The sequence below is a fragment of the Cannabis sativa genome, chromosome X (genome assembly GCF_029168945.1).
Source record: "Cannabis sativa cultivar Pink pepper isolate KNU-18-1 chromosome X, ASM2916894v1, whole genome shotgun sequence".
NCBI classification, from domain to species: domain Eukaryota; kingdom Viridiplantae; phylum Streptophyta; class Magnoliopsida; order Rosales; family Cannabaceae; genus Cannabis; species Cannabis sativa.
Genome location: NC_083610.1, coordinates 36,710,484 through 36,733,277, shown reverse-complemented (window position 1 = coordinate 36,733,277; position 22,794 = coordinate 36,710,484). Strand labels below are relative to the sequence as shown.

Genomic DNA, 22,794 nt, shown 5'->3' with positions numbered 1-22,794 from the left:
TAGAACTTGGAATTGCACTCTCAGTCATATAGAACGCTCTGTATGTTCCATGATATAGACACGTCATTAGTTATCCATTGTTATAATCCTAATGTGATCAATGATCCTCTATATAGATGATTTACATTGTAAAGGGATTAAATTACCGTAACACCCTACAATCTATTTTATCCTTAAAACACTTAACCCTGTATAAATGATATTTCAGCTAAGTGAAATGATATCTCCACCATTTATCTTCGTTTGGTTAAGCTCGAAGGAAATCATCCTTTACTTTCTATTTGCCAAATAGAAGCTATAGATTCCATATTTATGTTAGCGCTCCTACTCAATTGCATTACCGTGTTCCCAAAATGTACGTATCACCCTGACCCAAAAGTAGGCTTAACTAACAAATCAAAGAACACGAGTAACACTCTTGAGATTGAACCTAACCATATCAGGATTAAGATCATTTGATCTAGGATCAACAGGTGATATTGAATTGAATAGATATTACGGTAAACTTTGCCAATGTCCTGGAAAGGACATAACACTTTTCCAAGGTGTAAGAATACCTATCGCTGATTATACCATGTCAGTTTAAATCCAGTGTTCTGACAAATCAGGGAATAAACTTTTGAACATATAATTAAGATTATATTCCACTGTGCTGACAACACTATAATCTTAACAAATTCATATGTTCTGGACTTAAAAAGAATTCATACATTATATACATATAATCATGAAATAAATCATGTGAACCATGCAACATAAAATAACAAATGTTATTTCTGATCTTTATTAATAAGTAAATCTGATTATATTGAAATGAGTTTTATTTAGGGCATAAAACCTAACAGCTATTTACCGAGATTTTTGGAAATTAATAAATTAGAGTTTAGGAAACATATAAAACAATAAATAATAGACAAGTAATTTTTACGTGGTTCAAGCATTAATAATCCCTAGTCCATGAGTCCGTTGTATTAGTCTTGCAGGCGAGTGTTGGAATATCATAAGTATTTACAACATAAACCCTAGCTCTGTATTCCTATTGTTTCTCCCTTGAAGAAGAAAGCTAGTAGGAATTTTAGCAGAGGTTTGGTAAGTATGAGAATGTTCACCTTTTGTACATGAAAAGTAAGGGTATTTATAGGCACACATGTGGGTAAGGGCATTACTCTTTACCCACCTAGGGTTTCTTACTCAACACGCCACAAGGGCTGATACTACAACATGATGATTTGACAATTGGTTGGTAGGAAGCTTTCCCATCGTGTGGTGTACGACTGTTATAAGGCATTTCGTGGGAATGAGGACATGTGCCGCTCAAAAGTTTCAGCTTTAAAAGTTATTGCCTAAACAAGTCATTGGACAAAAAAGGGGCTTCAGCGGCGCGTACGTGCACTACCATGGTCTGACGCAAGTGACAAGATCTAATTTGGTGTCAAAATATATGTAACTGTCGCCTTGAGCTACGGGTAGGGTACAACCAAATAGGTTCCAGGATCATCTCGTCACATCTTTCTCAGATCACACTAAACTGCTACCCTTCTGGAAAAATCGTGGCGTCTGAGGACTCTAATCCTTCTTAATAGCGGACGAATAGTGGGAGTCCTAGAGTCCTTTCTGTCCTCGCTGATAGGGAGAACCTTCGACTAACTCTTGGAATATAACTCCTTTTGTGATACTAATAAATAAAAGATACATATTAATTGCAAACAATCTGGCATGGCACCTTCCGTGATTGCCATGTAACAGGCATCCGGGAATACATATAACATTTATCCCCAAGTTCTAAGCACTTGCGAGTGATGAGAGCTTGTAGCTTCCTTTCGGATGCTTGATTCACTATCTCGACATGCAAGCCATGTGTTGAAATGTGGAAGAAGTCTTCCGTATTACTTTGGGTAGCTGAAGCGTTGGTACTTTAGTCGTCTTGCTAAAGCATGGTGCTTGTTTGCAGGAGCCGTGGGGCTTACGCTCTACGCTTAAGCACGTTTCTTGTGGGAAGTGAATGACAACTAGACTTGAAAAGATGATAGATTGATGGCATGTTGGTGATGCCGCCATGAAATGATGAGTAATGAATGTCTTATTCTCTTTCCTCATGCACATTAAATGTAAACTCTTTTAGTCCCCAACCATTGGATGGAGCAAATTTTGATCAATTCAATTTGGACCGTATATTTCAAAAATGCTCTAAACTCGTACAATGTACCAATGCACTCAGTACTGCTACTATACTAGTGTCAGTAGCATACGAATCACAAACAACATGCATATATTACACATACACATATTCATATATAAATACATATTCTATGCTAGTCTTATCTCGTTTCCAAATTCAAGTGTACCAGTCGACCTAAATAGAAAATCACGCGCTGAACGGAGGCCCTATGTCACAATCACGTAAAATGGTAAACAACTTTTTAAAACCTTTTTGAGGATCTAAACTCGAAACAAAAAGTTTTCTTATCGATAAATAACATGGCAAGACCTTAAATATCGAGGAAATACGAGAAAACGATGAAATGGGGAGAAACTACCTAAAAAACGGCAGGCCATTTTCTAAAAAAAGGTAGGCCATTTTTTTGGGTCTGCACCAATAAAAACGGTAGACCATTTCTACAGAAACAACATGACATTTTCACTACAAAAAAAAATGGTTCTCCAATTCGATACAAAACAATCCCCAAACTTCACCATAAGCTCCAGAACACCTAATATCATCAATATAAACAAAATCCAAGCAACAAAACTAGATAAAACTCAAAATTACACAATTTACAATTATTTACCCAAGTTTGAATTCTTGAACTCAAACTTGCTCAACTCAAGAATCACTGATCAAAATAACCTCATGCTAGCATAAACAACCTCAAATTAAACTCAGAAAATAACTCAAGATCAGCCAGGGTTAGGACAGAACCTACCCTTAAATCTTTCACTCTAAAACTAAAAAGAAATCATCAAAACTAAGGAACCAAATTTTATGACTTTACCTTCAATTCCTTGCTGAATTCTGCTAGGATTAGGTGAATTAGGATCTGGTTCCTTTGGGTTTTGGGTGAGGCTGAAAAAGAGAAAGAGAGAGGTTGATTACTTGGTTTTTCTTTTTAATGTTTATCCTAAAATAATATATTGTCTTATTCTAACATAAATATCAGCCTTAAACAAAAGGACTAATTTAGGAAGTCTACTAAAAAAAGACTAAATCTTAATAATTAGCTGTAATGACCGCTTTAGTAATTTAGGTTAGTAAAGGCAATTAGCACTAATTTTTATTATTTTATTATTATTTGTGAATTAATTTAATTGTGGACCCCAATATTTAGAAATAAATATTAGAGTTATAATTTCTCAATTCCGGAGATTTTATTAGACTCTAGGGGTATTATTTAGCTTATATGTGAAATATGTTATTTTTGTAATTTTTGCTCGGCGACAACGGAAAATGCGATGGATGGCTAGATTGATCACATGGGTAAGTTAAGAACCTTATTTCTTAGTGGGAAATATTTTAGAGAAAATAAATTATCGGGTTTGAGCGGGGTTATGGAAATTGACCATTTTACCCCTAGCTTTAGTAATACCTAAGTTTTATGTGTAAGGGCATTTTAGTCATTTGGTTTAATGGTGGGATAGGTGGCTGCCTTAGCTTGGTGACACCTTGCAAGTCTTTTTTTTTCAACCAAGATTAAGTAATTGATTTACTTAGTTAGAAAAGAGAAATTAGAAAAATACCAAAAATTTGAAAGAGAAGCTCTTTCTTCTCTCTCTCTCTCTCTCTCTCTCTCTCTCTCTCTCTCTCTCTCTCTCTCTCTCTCTCTCTCTCTCTCTCTCTCTCTCTCTCTCTCTCTCTTCAGCCAAAGATTCAAGGGGAAATCAACCTAAGGTAAGCTCTAATGAAACCCTTCTTTAGTTTTCAAGTTTTAAGTTTAGGTTGAATATGTGGAATTGTAAATCAAGGTCTGTTAGGGTTAGAGTTGTTTGAATTTCGAATTCTAGGGTTAGTTTGAGTTAATTTAAGTTCCTAGTAGCTGGTTTTGATGGTTGTTGTTGGTTTTGTGCAACTTTGAACATTGAGTTCAAAGCTTTGAGCTTTAATGGCAAATTGATTTTGATTGGTTTATTCTGTGAAATACTGGCTGGGTTTTATTGTTTATGCATTGAATAGGAGCTCTGGAAGGTTTCATGGCAATTGGTGAAGAATTGAGCAAAAAATGAAAAGTTTGGGGAAAACTGGTGCAAACCGGTTAGCCGGTTTGCAGTGCCACAAAAACCGGCTAGCCGGTTTTGGCAGGGTTCCCCGGGCCTTTCATTTTCTCAATTTTTGCCATTTCGATGCCTCAGTTGGGTGTTTTCCCATTTCCAGAGTTAGAATAACCCATTAAGAGCATAGCAGAACCTAGGGTTTTGATTTTGGGTTTCCCAGGATTAGGGTTTTAATCATGTAAATTACCCGGTTTCAAATGTGATTAAGGCATCCATCTAGCACGAGATTTCCGTTCAGGTCGGCCATCACACTTGAATTCGGAAAACAGGTAAGAACTGAATATAATATGTGATGTGATTATCTGAATGTGTGTATATGTGTTTGTATATGCATGCTTAAATTGTGATTTGCACTACCAACACTTGTATGGATATGATACATAGTGCATTGGTATAGTGAGTATTGTTGTTGTGAGTACGATACAGTGATACCAACACGGGTACGAGAAAGTGCTAAGGTGTGTGGTATATCACTCAGTGGTACTTAAGGTACGAGATAAACCCTACCAACACTCGTACGGTGAGGTACGTTGTGTATGTGGTATAGTGGTTGTACCCTAGTATTGAACGTTCATACTCATCTGTTAAGCTCTGTAAATAGGTGTATGGGCGCCTATTTACAGGTCGGAAATTATATGATATGTTATATGCATTTCTTACTGAGTCTGTCGACTCACAGTTCTGCTTCCATGTGTAGGTAAAGGAAAGGCGAAGGCTGAACAGGAGTGAACCTGAGCTCGGGTGGGATTGTACATGTCAAAGCAGCGCGACCTGGAGTGTTCGGTCTCGGGACATCTGGGGATTGTATTTTGATAGTCGTTGTGCGACCTGTAATAAATGTATATTTTGAAAAGTTAAATTTACAAAGTTTGAAAACGGGATCCCGACATTTGTAAATATTTTAATATATTACAAAGTTTAATATTTAATGCAAAAGTTTTAATTTGACACGTTTTTCGAGAAAATTCTTTGATTAGCAAAGATTGCACTATAATTGAAAAAGCACTGTAGCGTGCCTTAGCATTAGGGCGTTACATTAGCAAAATTCCAATTTTGCCCCTTCGCTTCATAACTAAACAACTTATAGGTTTAGAGATAAATTGGTCCAAAATTATAACTCCGCCTAACCCCGATATTCTAAAATCAACATATGGATGCCCCGCTAAAATAAAAAAGGCTCTAACTTACCCATGTGACTAAATTGGCCATCCATCGCATTTTGTATCGTTGACGAGCAAAAATTATAAAAATTATAAATTTTGCTTAAAAAAAAATTGTAATATCCTAATATGGTAAATATGGTAAATAATTAGGGTTTATATTTATATTATGAGTTAATCAGGTAATAAGTGGGATTATGATCTTACTAGTCTATTTCAGTATAAATTTTAAATCTATTATAAGTAGATAAATAAGCGTAATTTATTAATTACGGAGAATTATATAGCATGTGTGAATGTAATATGAGCTATTTGTGGAATAAAAATATTTTTAAATTTGGCGACCTTAGAGACTCGATCAGGGCCCAAAAATGTCATAACGAGTTTAATTAATAAATTTGGAAGGAATATTATGATAAGTTGATAGTGTAAGTATTAGGGTAATTAAAGCTTGTAAGTGTTCCATACGTATAGTATATATATGTAAGAGTGACTACTCAATAGTTACATTTTTTTTTTGTAACCATGATGGTTACATTTTTGTTGACCTGTAATAGCAGGTTATCAACATTAAAAATTCCTTTTTTAGAGTTAAATTAACTATAATTAACTATTTCTTAAAATAATTAATTTTTTAATTTGAAAATTTAATAGACTCTTTTTAGCAATTAATATTAATAATTTTATTTTTATATTTGAGTCTCTATTATATTTTTTTTAACAATTAAGCCATTTAATTATAATATCTACAATAAAACTCTATTATTTTATAAAATTTAAACTTTCACCCTTTCTAAAAATATATTTTTGAATAATTAATCACAAAATATGAGAAAAGTGCAAAATACTAGAATATGAGAATTCATGTTTTATACATCATATCTAAACCCCCATTTCATCCGTATATCGTTTTAGACACAACTTGAAAATAAACTAACAATTTCATATATGTATATTTTTAATAGTAACACATATTCGAGATCAATAACCAGTAAATGATGTACTAACTTTGTTGATGATACATAGACAAAATCAATAATTAATAATAATCAATAACATCGGTTGCTAAGTTTATAAAGAACACATGTTCAAGATTCATAACCAATAACAATTAATATTTTTAAAATTTTCAATAATACATATTCAAGTTCAATAACCAATAACAATTATTAACTTTTAAACTTTTTCAATAACACGTATTCAAGATCAATAACCGATATCAGTTAGTAACTTTCAAACCTTTCAATAATATATTCAATAATCAAAACGATCAATATTTTTTAAACTTTTGTAATTTTTTCTTTTTTTATGATTCATCTCCGATCAAATGATACATATACAATATATTAATATGTGTGTAATATTTTTAAATTATAAGTGGCTTTATTATAAATATTTTAATAATTTAAATCTAAAAATGTTAATTTTTGAAAGATTATTATTTAGTAACAAATTGTAAAAAATTAATTAATGATTATTAGTAATTTAATTTTAAATATAATTAATTTTAATTAAGATTTTATGAGGAAATAAATTTTCAGGTTACTATCAGGTAATAAGTTATTTATTTATTTATTTATTTTAAGTTCTAAATTAATCACAACCATTCAATAGTAATCTAATGACTAAAAATAAATGTAATTATGATGGTTACATGATATAACGATTGAAACCTCTTCCTATTGTAAAAAAAAAAAAATTAAAATAGAAAATGTTTGGTCTAAACAAAGCTACGTCCCTTCTGGAAAAAAAAATTGGAGGTCCAATACATTTTTTTTTTTTTAATTTTAGTTTTAATTAAAAGTTTTCCCCACTTTTTCCCATTCAAACAAAATGACACAATAAGCTGAAAAACAAAAGTTACTACTTTTGATGGTAGTCAAAAAGCTAAGAAATATATGCTTTGAATAGTAACACACTTCACTTAAATAAGTCAATCATTTTTTTAATTTAATTTAATTTTAATTTTTAATTTTCATATTTTATTTTTCTTTCTTTTATATAATTTTTAATTTTGTTTTATTTTTTAAATAAATAATAATTTTCATACCCAAATTTACATATTAAATTATTTTTTTAGTATTTAAAGTACACCATCATATATTTTGTTTGAGATAAAACTCCTAAAGAAATATCTCTTTAGTGTTTTTGGTTTGAAAGGAGTTTCAATAATTTTTTTTTTGTGCTTTTTCTCACACGATGGCACAATAAGCTGAAATAAATAGTTACTAATTTTGATCTTAGCCAAAAAGTTGAAAAACATATGCTTTGAACAGTAACATACTTCACTTAAATTAGTCATACATACAAAAAATTCTCTCTAGATAATCAATGCGGGACTAGAGTTATCATAAAATTAAAATACATATATAAGAATCCTACATACTAAGTGTTGTAGAATCCTCACCATTGGATTGTTGAGAAGATCTGCTCTTGAGGCTCCGTCAAGCCTAGCAATGTGATCCTCTAAGGCTTTAGGGCGCCCCCTCACCTCTTGCATCTAGATTATGTGTTTTAGAATCCTGACCACCATTAGAATGCTGAGAAAATCCCAATCTTGATCTCAAGGCTCCAGTAAGCCTATCGACGTGACCCTCCAAGACTCGAAGGAGTTCCTTCACTTCCTGCATCTCCTGTGAGTAGGTGGTGGTAGTAGTGATGGAAGAAATGCGGTGTCAACATTCAAGGAAATCCTACGACCAAGTCTCAGCAGACGGCCTCGACAACACCCAAAGACCGACTCAATGAGGACAATGTCATCCTTGTCTGCCAGGTCAGTAGTACTCGAACTCAAGGAATAATATCATTGAGAGTGTAAAACTAAACAAAATGACAAACTGTACATACATTTACTTACATTACACTTATGTAAATTATGTGTATATGTATTTTCATTTTTTTTATATCAATATACATACCATAACCATTAGAAGAATTGTTTGTTCAAGGATCACACACAGTACCAATTCATAGGCATTCGCGTGAAAGAGTATTTTTGAGAAAAACTAGGACAACTTATCTTTCTCCAAGCTCACCTAAAGCATCTTAGAAAGCCACATGAGAGTTCAATATTTTCCTAAATAAGCGCATTTGTCATCTTAAATAAGGTGATGTAACATCCTAAATTTTTTGAAATATGTTTTATTTTTTTTATTATTTTAATTTTTATATTCATAAAAAATACTTACAGTAAGAATAATCAAACCAAAAGGTATCCAAATTTATTTTCATTTAAGAATAAAAACAAAGAAATAATAATAAAAAAAAATGGTTCGCTATAACATTTTTCTTATTATATATATATGGAACAATATGAAAATTAAATAAAAATTTGAATAGATATTAGTTTTATCTTATTATGTCTTTACATCATATATTAATCAACTGAAAGATTAGAAAAATTATTATTTGTTTAAAAAATTAAATTAAATTAAAACTTATGTCAATATAAATTATTCTTTTTTATCAATAATTTTTTTCCCATATAAAATCATCAACAAACCAAATAAGAGAGAATAAAAATAAGAAAAGTTTAACATGAGAAAATAGGAGACTATTTGGCTGTGTTTTTAGTTATTCAGATTTTAAAATTGCGTTTTTAAAAGTAAGAATAGAAAACAGTTTTTTGTCATTTTAAAATTTTAATGTTGTTTGGCTTAGGTTTTTTAAAACTATTTTTAAATTCTTTTTACTAAAAAAAAGTTTCAATATTCTACAGCATACCATGAGATAAACCCATCCCACCTCTGACCGGACCTCATACCTCAGACCCCAGCCCCAACCTGGATCCAGACCCAAACCCAAACCCAAACTCGGACCTGGACTCGAATCCAGACCCCGAACCCAAACCTGTACCCGATTTCGAACCCAAAACCTAGACTTGGAACTGGACCACGGACACTGACCCGAACCCCAGCCTGGACCAAGACCCCGAACTCGGACCCCAAACTCGGGGCTGAGTCCAGGTTATGGGGTCTGTCTGGGTCTGGGGTCGTGTTCGAGGTCCAGGGTCAGGGCAGAGTCCGAGGTTGAAGGCCAGGGTCGGGTACGACACCTGGGATCTCAAGGTCCATCTAGGTCCGTGGTCCAGGTCCAAGTCCGGATCCAGGTCTGGGCCAGATTCGGGTCTGAGTCCGGGTTCGGTCTAGATCCATGTTCGGGTTTGGGTCCAGGGTCTGGATTCAAGATCCAGGTCCAGGTATGTGAGCAAAAATAAAAAAAAAATTATGTTAGACAAAAAAAATATTTTTGAAAATAGTTAATAACATTTTGATGTTTTTTATTATTCTAGTTTTTTAAAACTCAGTTTTCAAAAAACAGTTTTTAAATATTTGGCCAAACGCCTCTTATTAGTTTTTGAAAGTTGTTTTCTGTTTTTAAAAATTAAAAACAGTTTTTAAGTTATGAAACCAAATAACCCCTAGAATTTTTTCCTTTCTATATTTTTTCCTCACTTTTTTCTTTCCCTATCAAATTCTTACTTCCAAACACAGCCTTAGTAATTTTGGTCACAATCTCTCTCTCACTCACTTGTTTCCTCAACACTTGTCCTAGTAGCGTTCTAGCTTCATGTTCACATGAATTGGATAAAGAAGAATATGATAACTATAAAAACTAAATCCAAACACAAATAATTTCCAACACATAATTTACAAAAGTGTAATGTAAGTAAATGATAGAATATGTATATATTTATTTAGCGTATATGTATATATTTAGACAATAGTTAATTGTATTTATTAGGTAATATTTGATTCCTCATTATCAGCCTAATATCAAGCTTGTAACCATTGGTAATTTTTGTATATTATGAACCTTTGACTATCAATGAAAGGCAGGGAATTATATTCTTTCATGGTATCACGAGACTAAGGTTTTTCTCGCTTCCGCAACCTTACCCAGTTACCTTCCTATTCATCATCCCTCTTTCTTTCCATTATATAGCTATCCACCATGGCTGAAACTTCCAAATTTCATTCAGCCTTAGCCATCACCAATGTGAAAACTCTCATCCCCATCACATTGGACTTGGAATCAGGACAGTACCATTCATGGGCAGCGTTATTCAAGGTTCAAGCAAGGGTTCATAACGTGCTTGACCATATCATCCCACCCACCGATGCAAAAGAGAAAGCTGCATATGACAAGGCCAAAGCCGAGGATCTCCCTATCTGGAAACGACTCGATGCGGCGGTCTTACAATGGATTTATGCCACGGTCTCCTCCGACATCCTCACCTCCATTCTCATAGATGATGACTCGACTGAACATGCTTGGCACAGTGTTGCGGATCTCTTTCATGATAATAAAAACTCAAGGGCCTTGTATCTCAATAAGGCATTCACCAACACAAGTCTTGCGGATTTTTCGACGACAAATGCGTATTGCAATCGTCTCAAAAGTCTTGCCGATCAACTCGCCAATGTCGGAGCTCCCGTCAATGATCAAAGTATGGTTTTGAGAATGCTACAAGGATTGACAGAACAATATTCTAACTTTGTCACTGTGATGCAAAACAAGAAAAGCCTACCTAGTTTTGCTACAGCCCGTTCCAAACTCGCCTTGGAAGAGACCACCATTTTAGAGCGAGCAAAACAAGAATCTGCTCTTGTAGCCCATTCCCAAACGTCAGATGATGATATGAATCACCAACATCCTTCTCAAGGTAATTCTAATCATAATAATCGTCATAATCGTCATAATAATAATTCTCGTGACAAAAATGGTACAAACAGAAAAAACAATAAGAATTCTGGCGGTCGAAACTCCGACAAGGGTGGTCGAAACTCTGCCAGTGGTTCAGCTGGTGGGTTCGGTAGTGGTGGCGGACGTGGAAGACACCCACAACAATGGCAGCCTGGGTCTTGGATGCAATGGGCTCCATGGACTTGCCCTCCTTCTCCATATCCTTCCTACAACAATTGGGCCAGACCCACTTTCACTCCTCCACCACCACAGCATGGTCTTCTTGGACCAAAACCTCAACAGGCAGCTTATAATGCCAATGCACCCAGTCCAACTGACATTGAAGCAGCTCTTCATACTCTCAGTCTTACTCCACCTGATCCGTCATGGTACATGGACACCGGGGCAACATCTCACATGACATCTGCGGAAGGTAATCTCTCGTCTTATTCTAATTTGAGCAAAAGTCGTGGTATAATTGTTGGAAATGGCCATTTTATTCCTATTCGTGGTTTTGGTAGTGCTAATTTACCTCATCCCCACCCTCCTTTAGTATTAAAAAATGTCCTCCATGCTCCAAATTTAATTAAAAACTTAGTTTCGGTTCGTAAATTCACCACTGATAACCAAGTTTCTGTTGAATTTGATCCTTTTGGCTTTTCTGTGAAGGACTTTCAGACGGGAATGCCACTAATGAGATGTGATAGTCAGGGAGATCTTTATCCCATCACCACCACCACCAGAAATACTCAAGCCGTTTTCCCATCCACTTTTGCAGCTTTATCCACTTCTATTTGGCATGACCGTTTAGGTCACCCAGGAGCATCTGTTTTAGACTCCCTTAGGCGAAATAAATTTATTGAATGTACTAAGACTAGAGTCTCGAGTTTTTGTCATTCTTGTCCGCTTGGTAAACATGTTAAATTGCCATTTATTGATTCTCATAATTCTACCTATATGCCTTTTGATATTTTGCATAGTGATTTGTGGACATCTCCCATTTTGAGTTCTTTAGGTCACAAATACTATGTGCTCTTTTTGGATGACTATTCGAAATTTTTGTGGACTTTCCCTATTTCAAAAAAATCTGAAGTCTATTCAACCTTTCTCAAACTTAGAGCTTACATAAAAACTCAATTTGAACGAGAAATTAAAAATATCCAATGTGATAATGGTAGAGAATATGATAATGGTCCTTTTATGAGTCTTTGTGAAGCTAATGGAATTTCTTTTCGTTTTTCTTGTCCTCACACTTCATCCCAAAATGGAAAAGCCGAACGAAAAATTCGTACCATTAATAATATCATTCGAACTTTATTAGTTCATGCTTCGCTCCCTCCCACTTTTTGGCACCATGCTTTGGAAATGGCAACATATCTTCTCAACATCTTACCAAGTAAAACTCTAAATTATCAATCGCCACTACAAATTCTCTACCAAAAAGACCCTTCATACTCACATTTACGAGTCTTTGGTTGCTTATGTTATCCTCTATTTCCTTCTACTATGATAAATAAGCTCCAACCTCGTTCCACACCTTGTGTTTTTTTGGGTTATCCATCAAATCATCGTGGTTACAAATGCTATGACTTATCCTCCAATAAAGTTATAATTTGTCGCCATGTGTTATTTGAGGAAAATGAATTTCCCTTCTCCAAATTGCATCCTTCTTCTTCCACCACCTATGATTTTCTTGACAATGGATTATCACCTTACATGATACACCATTTACAAAATCAGTCCACTCCTCCCATTCAAGTGTAAAACCACCCTTCTCTGGCCCCTACATTGTCACCTCGCCAGCCATGCTCACCTAATCATGCAACTCCCCCTTCTCCACAACCGACCCAACCGGCCTCCTCACCACTACAATCAATCCAGTCCACATCTACCAACCCCGAATCATCATCCTCAACTTTGGGTCAACCAGATCTCAACCCACATTTAGACCATACACAACATCTTCCTCTTCCTCCCATTTTCCAACCTACCTCGAGTTCAGCAAACAAACCTGTTACGAGGAGCCAACATGGTATTTATAGACCAAATACAAAATATCACCATGGATTAAATGCTAATGTCACAAAGTCTCCTCTCCCCCGTAACCCCGTGTCTGCACTCCGAGACCCGAACTGGAAAATGGCTATGGATGATGAACATATTGCTCTTATTAAGAATAAAACGTGGGTTTTAGTGCCTCGTCCCCTTGATGCTAATGTTATTCGATCTATGTGGATTTTCAAACATAAAGAAAACTCTGACGGTTCTTTTGAGCGGCATAAGGCCCGACTTGTATGTGATGGTGCAGGACAACAGGTTGGCGTGGATTGTGGAGAAACTTTTAGCCCGGTAGTTAAACCGGCAACTATTCGAACGGTGCTCAGTCTTGCTCTCTCTAAGGATTGGCCCATTCATCAGTTGGATGTTAAAAATGCCTTCTTACATGGTGAACTAAAAGAAACAGTGTACATGCATCAGCCCTTGGGTTTCAAGGATCCAGATCATCCCAATCATGTGTGTCTTCTGCGAAAATCGTTAATGGGCCCAAGCAAGCTCCTAGAGCTTGGTACAAACGATTCTCCGACTATGTTTCTTCTATTGGGTTCTCTCAGAGCAAGTCTGACAACTCTCTTTTCATATACAAGAAAGGTATGGAGATGGCTTATATTCTACTTTATGTGGATGATATCATCCTCACTACTTCTTCTGTTGCTCTTCGCAAATCTATCATGCTACTTCTCAGCACCGAATTCGCTATGAAAGACTTGGGTCCACTGAGTTCTTTTTTGGGAATCGCAGTCACTCAACATGCTAGCGGTCTATTTTTGTCTCAGAAAAAGTATGCTCAAAAAATTATTGAACGCGCTGGCATGTCATCTTGTAAACCTTGTCCAACTCCGGTTGATACTAAACCAAAACTTAGTGCTAAAACAAGCACTCCATATGAGGATCCCTCTCAATACCGCAGCCTAGCCGGAGCCCTCCAATATCTCACGTTCACAAGACCTGACATATCTTATGGCGTACAACAGATCTGTTTATTTATGCATAATCCAATGGATGCTCATATGCATGCTCTAAAGCGCATCCTGCGCTACGTTCAGGGGACTCTTCATTTGGATTGCATCATTATCCCTCATCAACCACTTCTTTGATTTCGTATACAGATGCAGATTGGGGTGGTTGCCCCGATACCAGAAAATCTACTTCTGGTTATTGTGTGTTTCTTGGAGACAACCTGCTCTCTTGGTCTTCTAAACGACAACCCACACTCTCTCGCTCCAGTGCCGAGGCCGAATACCGAGGCGTTGCCAATGTGGTTTCTGAGTCATGTTGGTTACGCAATCTTCTTTTGGAGTTACATTGTCCTATCAATCAAGCTACATTAGTCTACTGTGATAATGTTAGCGCAATATATCTTGCTGGAAATCCAGTTCAACATCAACGCACTAAACACATCGAGATGGATATTCACTTTGTGCGTGAGAAAGTTGCTCGTGGTCAAGTACGCGTCCTCCATGTTCCTTCGCGCTATCAAATTGCAGATATCTTCACGAAAGGTCTTCCTTTGGTGCTATTTGAAGATTTCAGGGACAGTCTCAGCGTACGACAACCTCCCGCTTCAACTGCGGGGGTGTGATAGAATATGTATATATTTATTTAGCGTATATGTATATATTTAGACAATAGTTAATTGTATTTATTAGGTAATATTTGATTCCTCATTATCAGCCTAATATCAAGCTTGTAACCGTTGGTAATTTTTGTATATTATGAACCTTTGACTATCAATGAAAGGCAGGGAATTATATTCTTTCAGTAAACGTATGTACTGTACTTTATGAGTTTGTCATTTTGTTTAGTTTTACACTCTCAATGATATTATTCCTTGAGTCCGAGTACTATTGACCCAGCAGACAAGGATGACACTGTCCTCTTGAGTCGGTCTTTGGGAGTCGTCGAGGCCATCTGCCGGGACTTGGTCGTAGGATTTGCTTGAATGCTGACACCGCATTTCCTCCATCACTACTACCACCATCTACTATCACACAGGAGATGCATGAAGTGAAGGAGCTCCTTCGAGTCTTGGAGGGTCACGTCACTAGGCTTATTGGAGCCTCGAGATCAAGATTGAAATTTTCTCAGCAATCCAATGGTAGTCAGGATTCTAAAACACATAGTCTAGATACAGGAGGTGAGGCTGCGCCCTAAAGCCTTAGAGGTTCACATTGCTAGGCTTGACAGAGCCTCAAGAGCAGATCTTCTCAACAATCCAATGGTGAGGATTCTACAACACTTAGTATGTAGGATTCTTATCTATGTATTTTAATTTTATGACAACTCTAGTCCCACATTGACTATCTAGAGAGACCTTCTTGTATGTGTGACTAATTTAAGTGAAGTGTGTTTCTATTCAAAGCATATGTTTTTGAGTTCTTTGGCTAAGATCAAAAGTATTAATTGTTTCTTTCAGCTTATTGTGCCATCATGTGAGAAAAAGCACAAGCAAAAAATTGTTGAAACTCCTTTCAAACCACCCAAACCATACACGACTCACAACCAAAAACACTAGGAGATATTTCTTTATTTACGATAATATGAAAATGAAATAAAAATTTGAATATATAGGAGTTTTATCTCAAACAAAATATATGATTGTGTACTTCAAAGACTAAAAAAAGAATTTAATATGTAAATTTGGATATGAAAAATTATTATTTATTTAAAAAATAAAATAAAATTAAAAATTATATAAGAGAAAGAAAAATAAAATGTGAAAATTAAAAATTAAATTAAATTAAATTAAATAAATGTGTGTGATTTAAGTGAAATGTGTTACTATTCAATGTTATATTATTTTATAATATAATAAGTGTAGATTAAAATGTAGTAATATATATTATTATGTGAATAATATGTATTAAGTGTTTGGTAAATAAATTGTGTACCATATAATTTATTTAACCTAAAATTGTAACCTACACTTTATAACATGGAGAGGAGTTACAAAGTTAATTGCTTTTGTAACTTCTTTTGGTTGATCATAATATTGTGTAATAAAAGAGATGTTACACAATTTGATGATAGGATTCAAATGGTTTGAAATATAGTTGTTACAAACTATATTAATGCTCATTATATGAGAGAAATGAGATGGTGAGTTTGAATTCTAAGTGTGATCACTTTAACACTATATAAAGGAGTCTAATGTGCTCATTTGGAAGAGAGGAAGTTTTCTATCAAGAAAGCACTTTGCTAGAAAACCCTAAAAGGCTTGATAATTCCCAAAGCTATTTCCTAGAGAGTTCCCTTAGTGCTTAGAGATAGGGGGAAATAAGCTTTTGGACAAAGGTGTAATACCTTGTTCAAGTCATGGTGATCTCCACTAATCTACACTCAAGGTTGTGAGTGAGTGTTTATATATATATTATTCTCTTGTTATATATAGTGTAACACGTGTGTAATACATGTGTTGTAATCTTCTCTTCTACCTTTCATATATATATATGTAATATATATAGTGTATATATATGTATTGTAACATATATTTAATCAATCTCTTATTTTAGTCCTTGTATTATTTTATAATAGAGTTGTAATAAATCTTGATTTTCTTCCATTGTTATAAAATCTCTAACATTCAAAGCATATATTATTCAATTTTTTGGCTACGATCAAAAGTAGTAACTAATTATTTTTTTTTTCAGCTTATTGTGTCATTTTGTTTGAATGGGAAAAATTGGGAAATTTTTTTAATTAAAACACAATTTTTTTTTAAAAAAAAATGTATTGAACCTCCAAAACTCCTTTCGAGAAGGGACATAACTTTGTTTAGACCAAACCTTTTCTACTTTAATTTATTTTTTGAACTATTTACGCCTACAGACACAAATCTCAACTTATTTACAGAAATGTGGTGAGACAATTTATTATTGGAAGTGCGGTATATTACTTTTTTCCCTGTAAGGGGAAATTTTTTTCTCTTTTAATTTATTCTTTTATGTTATTTCCATCAGACTCTTTTATTTTTCCATTTTATTTTTTTAAGAGAGTTTCTCTTCTTTGTTTATTATTTTTTATCTATGCTAGACTAATGATAGTTTATGCTTTAAAATGATTGCATTCTACTATTTTTAAATGACTATAAGGAAAGTTTATGTTTTTTTACTTTTGCTATAGAAGATGATACCTATTAGTTTCTAGCTAATCTCTTTAGTCTATTAAACGTTACACTAAAAAAATTAATCACATCCCAACACATAAATATCAAATTATTTAAAAAATTATTATTAGTTATTAAAATATCAACTATTATGTAATCATTTTACACCCGCATACGGATAGTTTGTTTTGAAAATTGTTAATTTTTTTTTAAAATAGGCTGATACATATATCAATATATTTAGTGGCTCTCTTCTAGGCTTCAACATTTACATTTTTTTTCTTTTTTATTGATTACTTTTTTTTTTTTTCTTTATATGACTCATAATATATACAGTGTATTTTTATAATGATGATAAACTTGTCAAACATTTTCTTTTTTCTTCGTCTTTTTTATTAAATATTTTAAGTTTCTTATACATTTTGTTAATAAATAAATAATATTTAAAATTTAAATAAAATTTAATATATCAAACAACTTCATAAGTTACTAATTTTTTTTTATTTTTTATATTTAAACATTACAAAATTAAATAAAAATAAATCTATTTTTATAAAACTATTTTAATAAGTTTATAAATAATTTGTAAATAAATTGAATAGTATCTGAAACATCATATAACTTACACTAAAGAAAAGGAAAAAGTAACATCAAAGTATCTTAAACAATAAAATAACATAATATAGCCTAAAAATATAAAAAAAAAATCAAAAAAATTTCTTTAATATTAGTCGTCCTTTTTGTAAAAAGGAGACAGAAAAATATAATTATTTTATTATTTATATGTGTGTAAAATTATATAATAATTTTTTTTATAGAAAAGAAACCAATTAATATCTTATTTACATCAAAAGTAACTAAATGGTTGCTTTTTTCAAAACTCCCAAAAAGCGAAAATTTCTGGAAACGAGATTTTTTCAGTTTTTTCTATTTTTGGTAATTATTTTGAATTTCAGTATATATACTGACGTGGCATAACGGTATTTGTGCAAATAATTTTTTTAAAGGTTTTTTTATAAATAAAATCAATTTTAAGTATAATATTAAAAAAACCCTTATTTTTTTTACAATAATATGAAAATTAAATAAAAATTTGAATAAATATGAGTTTAACTTATTATCTGCTTTACATCATATATTAATCAATTGAAGGATTAGAAAAGTTATTATTTTTTTAAAAAATAAAATTAAATTAAAAATTATGTCAATATAAATTTTATCAATAATTTTTTTCCCATATAAAATCATCAACAAACCATATAAGAGAGAATAAAAATAAGAAAAGTTTTTTTCCTACAATATTTATTTCCTTACCAAACATGAGAAAATAAGAGGCTATTTGGTTGTGTTTTTAGTTTTTCAGTTTTCAGAATTGTATTTTTAAAAGTTAGAATAGAAAATATTTTTTTGTTATTTTAAAATTTTAATGTTATTTGGCTCAGGTTTTTTAAAACTATTTTTAGATTTTTGTTACTAAGAAAAGGTTTCAATATTCTACACCATACCACGAGATGAACCTATCCCACATTTGACCGGACCTCAGACATAGATCCGGACCCCAGCCCTAACTCGGATTCGGACCCAAACTCAGACCCGGACCTGGACCCAGATTTGGACCCCGAACCTAGATCCGGACCCGAACTCGAACCCAGACCCTAGACCTGGAACTGGACAACAGACCCTGACCCGAACGCTAGCCCAAACCCCAGACTCGGGGCCGAGTCTGGGTTTTGGGGTCTGTTTGAGTCTGGTGTCGTGTTCGAGGTCTAGGGCCGGGGCAGAGTCCAAGGTTTAGGGCTAGGGTTGTGTACGACAAATGGGATCTCGAGGTCCATCCGGGTCCGTGGTCCAGGTCCAGGTTCAAGTCCGGATCTTGGTCTGAGCCATATTCGGGTCCTAGTCCGGGTTCGGTCTAGATCCATGTTCAGTTCGAGTTCGGGTCCAGGGTTTGGATTTGAGATCCAGGTCTAGGTATGTGAGCAAAATTGTAAGAAAAAAATTTGTTAGGCAATTTTTTTTTTTTTTTGAAAATAGAAAATAACACTCCGTTTTCAAAAAACAGTTTTTAAATATTTGGCCAAATGCCTCTTATTATTTTTTGAAAGTTATTTTCTATTTTAAAAAATTGAAAACGGTTTTAAGTTATAAAGCCAAATAGCCTTTAAAAAAATTTCCTTCCACATTTTTCTCCTCACTTTTTTCTTTCCTTATCAAATTCTTACTTCCAAACACAGCCTTAGTAATTTTGGTCACAATCTCTCTTTCATTCACTTGTTTCCTCAACACTTGTCCTAATGGCGTTCCAGCTTCATGTTCACATGAATTGGATAAAGAAGAATATGATAATTATAAAAACTGAATCCAAACACAAATTCCCTTAAAAGCAACTTAAGATACTGATAATTCATTTCTTTTATAATTAAGTCCACTCCAATGTCTCAGCTTATTAATTTTGACATGTGTGTAAGTAAGTTCCATGAAACGAATTGTCTTCATAAACAAGATGGTATCCTCATGTTGTTGCAGCAGCACTCAGTAGTAACGAGAATATGTGTTTTAACTCAATCTTTTTTCTTAAAACTGTCCAAAAGTTTCTAGGCTAAAAAAATTACCAACCAGCAGCTACCTTTGATCTGATCAAACTAGTACATTGATTGAATTTCATTATGTGACCATTATATATATTACATATAAGTTGTCTGTGGTTAAGCTATCTACATTGAAGCAATAAGCTAAAATGAAAGAAAGAGCTAAACCAAAAGTTACAAAATCAGAAGAAAACTCAAAGAGAGTTCATTTTTTTTACATATAAATAAAAAGTGAATCACGTGATGCAGATTCCTTCTCCATCCCTTCAGTAGCTTCCGTCAGTTGTTCTATTCTTCACTTGGCTTTTCATAAAGGAGATCTGTCTTCCAAACATATACTTCTGTTCCAATCTGCTGCACTTCTTATTAAGAATATAGAAGAGATTGCACTATATTGCACTATATTTACTCTGTTTTTTTTACTCTGTAACTCTTATATTCTGCTTCTTATTTCCGAAGCTTTAGGACCCTTGTCATAGTTTGTTAGAGTAGGTTAGTTAGTTAAATAATGTTTAGTTAGTTAGTTAATGGTTTTTGGTCCAACCGACCTTGCTGTGTATTTAAAGGGTCTCTTTCCCTTTCCTTTTCAACTCAGTACAGTATTTTTCAAATACAATAAAAAACTCTTTTTCTCTTTTTCTCAATATGGTATCAGAGCGGGAAACTTAGGTTTTTCCCGTCTGATCTGTTCTCTTCCAGTTTGTTGCATCTTCATCTCTGTCTAAGCTGTGTCTTTGTCTTCTTCATTCGATCCTTTCGTTCTCCCTGTTCTTTTCATTCTGGCCATGGCAGCAGATGGAGACCAATCCGAAGTTCAGACCGCCATTTTTGGTGTTGGAATCAATCCTGAACAATCTAATCGAGGACTTCAAGTTGTTCCTGTCAAGAACCCTCTCGAGGATCCAGCGAGTCCATATTTTCTTCACCATGGAGACAATCTAGGAAACTCTCTTGTTTCTCAACCTCTCACAGGGCAAGACAATTATGTCTCCTGGTGCAGAGCAATGCAGCTCGCCATTTCGGTGAAAAATAAAATCGGTTTTCTTGACGGTTCTATTCCTAAACCCTATACTTCTGATCAAAATCTTTATAATGCTTGGTATAGGAATAACAATATTGTGATTTCTTGGATTCTAAACTCTGTGTCAAAGGAAATTTCCTCTAGTATTCTATATGATGAATGTGCTTCTGCTATATGGAATGATTTAAAGGTTAGGTTTCATCAGAAAAATGGGCCACATATATACAATCTAAGGAAAGATCTTATGAACCTTAAGCAAGAAAATCAAACCATTAGTATGCATTTTACTAAACTGAAAACGATTTGGGAAGAACTAACAAATTACAGGCCATCATGCACTTGTAATGGATGTACATGTGGTGGAGTCAAGAAGCTTCAAGACCATTATCACATGGAGTACATCATGTCTTTCCTAATGGGACTTTCGGACTCTTTTTCTCAAGTTAGAGGAAGCATCTTGCTTATGGATCCTCTACCCGAAGTCAATAGAGTTTTTCACCTAGTTACTCAAGAAGAGCATCAAAGAGGTACTAACTCAGCAGCTAATCCCAACAATTCCAGCCATGCTATGGCTTTTGCCTTTCAAAATGACAAGAAAGGGAATCAAAAGGATGACACTCAAGCCTCTCGGTCACATCCCCCCAAAAGAAATCGCCCATTTTGCACCCATTGTAACATTCTTGGACACACAATCGAGAAGTGCTACAAAATCCACAGTTATCCCCCCGGTTTCAACAAGCAAAATAAATCCAAAGAAGCTGGTGCAAATCAGGTACAAACTGGAACAGAAGAAGACACTACTGCCTCAGAAAATCATGCTATGCTTCCGCAACTAACCAATGTTCAATACCAGCAGTTATTGAACTTGCTCGCTTCACAGCAAACCGGTAACAACGTCAATGAACCTGGCTCTTCCTCTGGAAATTCAAGTATTATCCTATCACATAATTATATACTTCCATTACACAACTCTTGGATCATTGATACCGGAGCAACAAGACATATTTGCTCTAATATCAAACTTTTCCAATGCATATGTAAGATCTCTCCAACCAAACTCATACTTCCAAATAATAATTTCCTTATGGTTAATCAAAGTGGGACTGTAAATCTTGGTAATAACATGACACTTGACAATGTATTATATGCTCCTACATTCAAGTATAATATTATTTATGTCCGTTTTCTTACCAAGAACACTCCCATCTCTATAAAATTCACATCTGACAAGTTCATTATGCAGGACAATACCAGCAACAAGATGATTGGAAGAGGGAATGAAATCAATGACCTTTATGTTCTTTAGACTGCATCTGAAATCCCTCAAGTGCTCTCGGTTTCTGCTGAAACCTGGCATTCTAGGCTTGGGCACATGTCTCTTAAAAGATTAGATTTGCTTCGAAATATTTTGGATTGTAATTTTTCTGCTTTACATAAAAAAGAACCTTGTTACATATGTCCTATTGCTAAACAAAAGAAGCTCCCATTCAATAATAATGTCAAGTTTGCTGCCAAGATTTTTGATCTAATTCATTGTGACATTTGGGGACCATATCACATTACATCTCACTCTAATTTCAAATATTTTCTTACTTTGGTTGATGATAAATCTAGATTTACTTGGATTTTTTTAATGCAACATAAATCTGATGTATCTTTTATCATTCCTCAATTTTTATCATATGTTAAAACTCAGTTTAATGTTGTCTTTAAAACTTTCAGATCTGACAATGCCCCGGAGTTATTTTTCAAAGATCTTTTCTCTAAGCATGGCATCTTGCATGATTTCACATGTGTTGAAACTCCCGAACAAAATGCCATCGCTGAGAGAAAACATCAGCATTTATTAAATGTTGCCCGAGCTTTGTTCTTTCAAGCCAAGATGCCAACTAAATTTTGGTCCGAATGCAT

General features: G+C 34.0%; 1 protein-coding gene across 1 annotated transcript; it reads left to right on the top strand.

Annotated features, from left to right (window-relative positions):
• The first annotated feature begins 20,647 nt into the window (after positions 1-20,647).
• On the top strand, positions 20,648-22,189 carry LOC133032138 (uncharacterized). The gene has a single exon (XM_061105987.1). The coding sequence runs from the start codon at positions 20,648-20,650 to the stop codon at positions 22,187-22,189; it is 1,542 nt and encodes a 513-aa protein (XP_060961970.1).
• Positions 22,190-22,794: the final 605 nt, after the last annotated feature.

Bases quoted from the DNA above. Each gene is read 5' to 3' on its own strand.
- LOC133032138 (XM_061105987.1), top strand. From the start codon at position 20,648: ATGGCAGCAGATGGAGACCAATCCGAAGTTCAGACCGCCATTTTTGGT.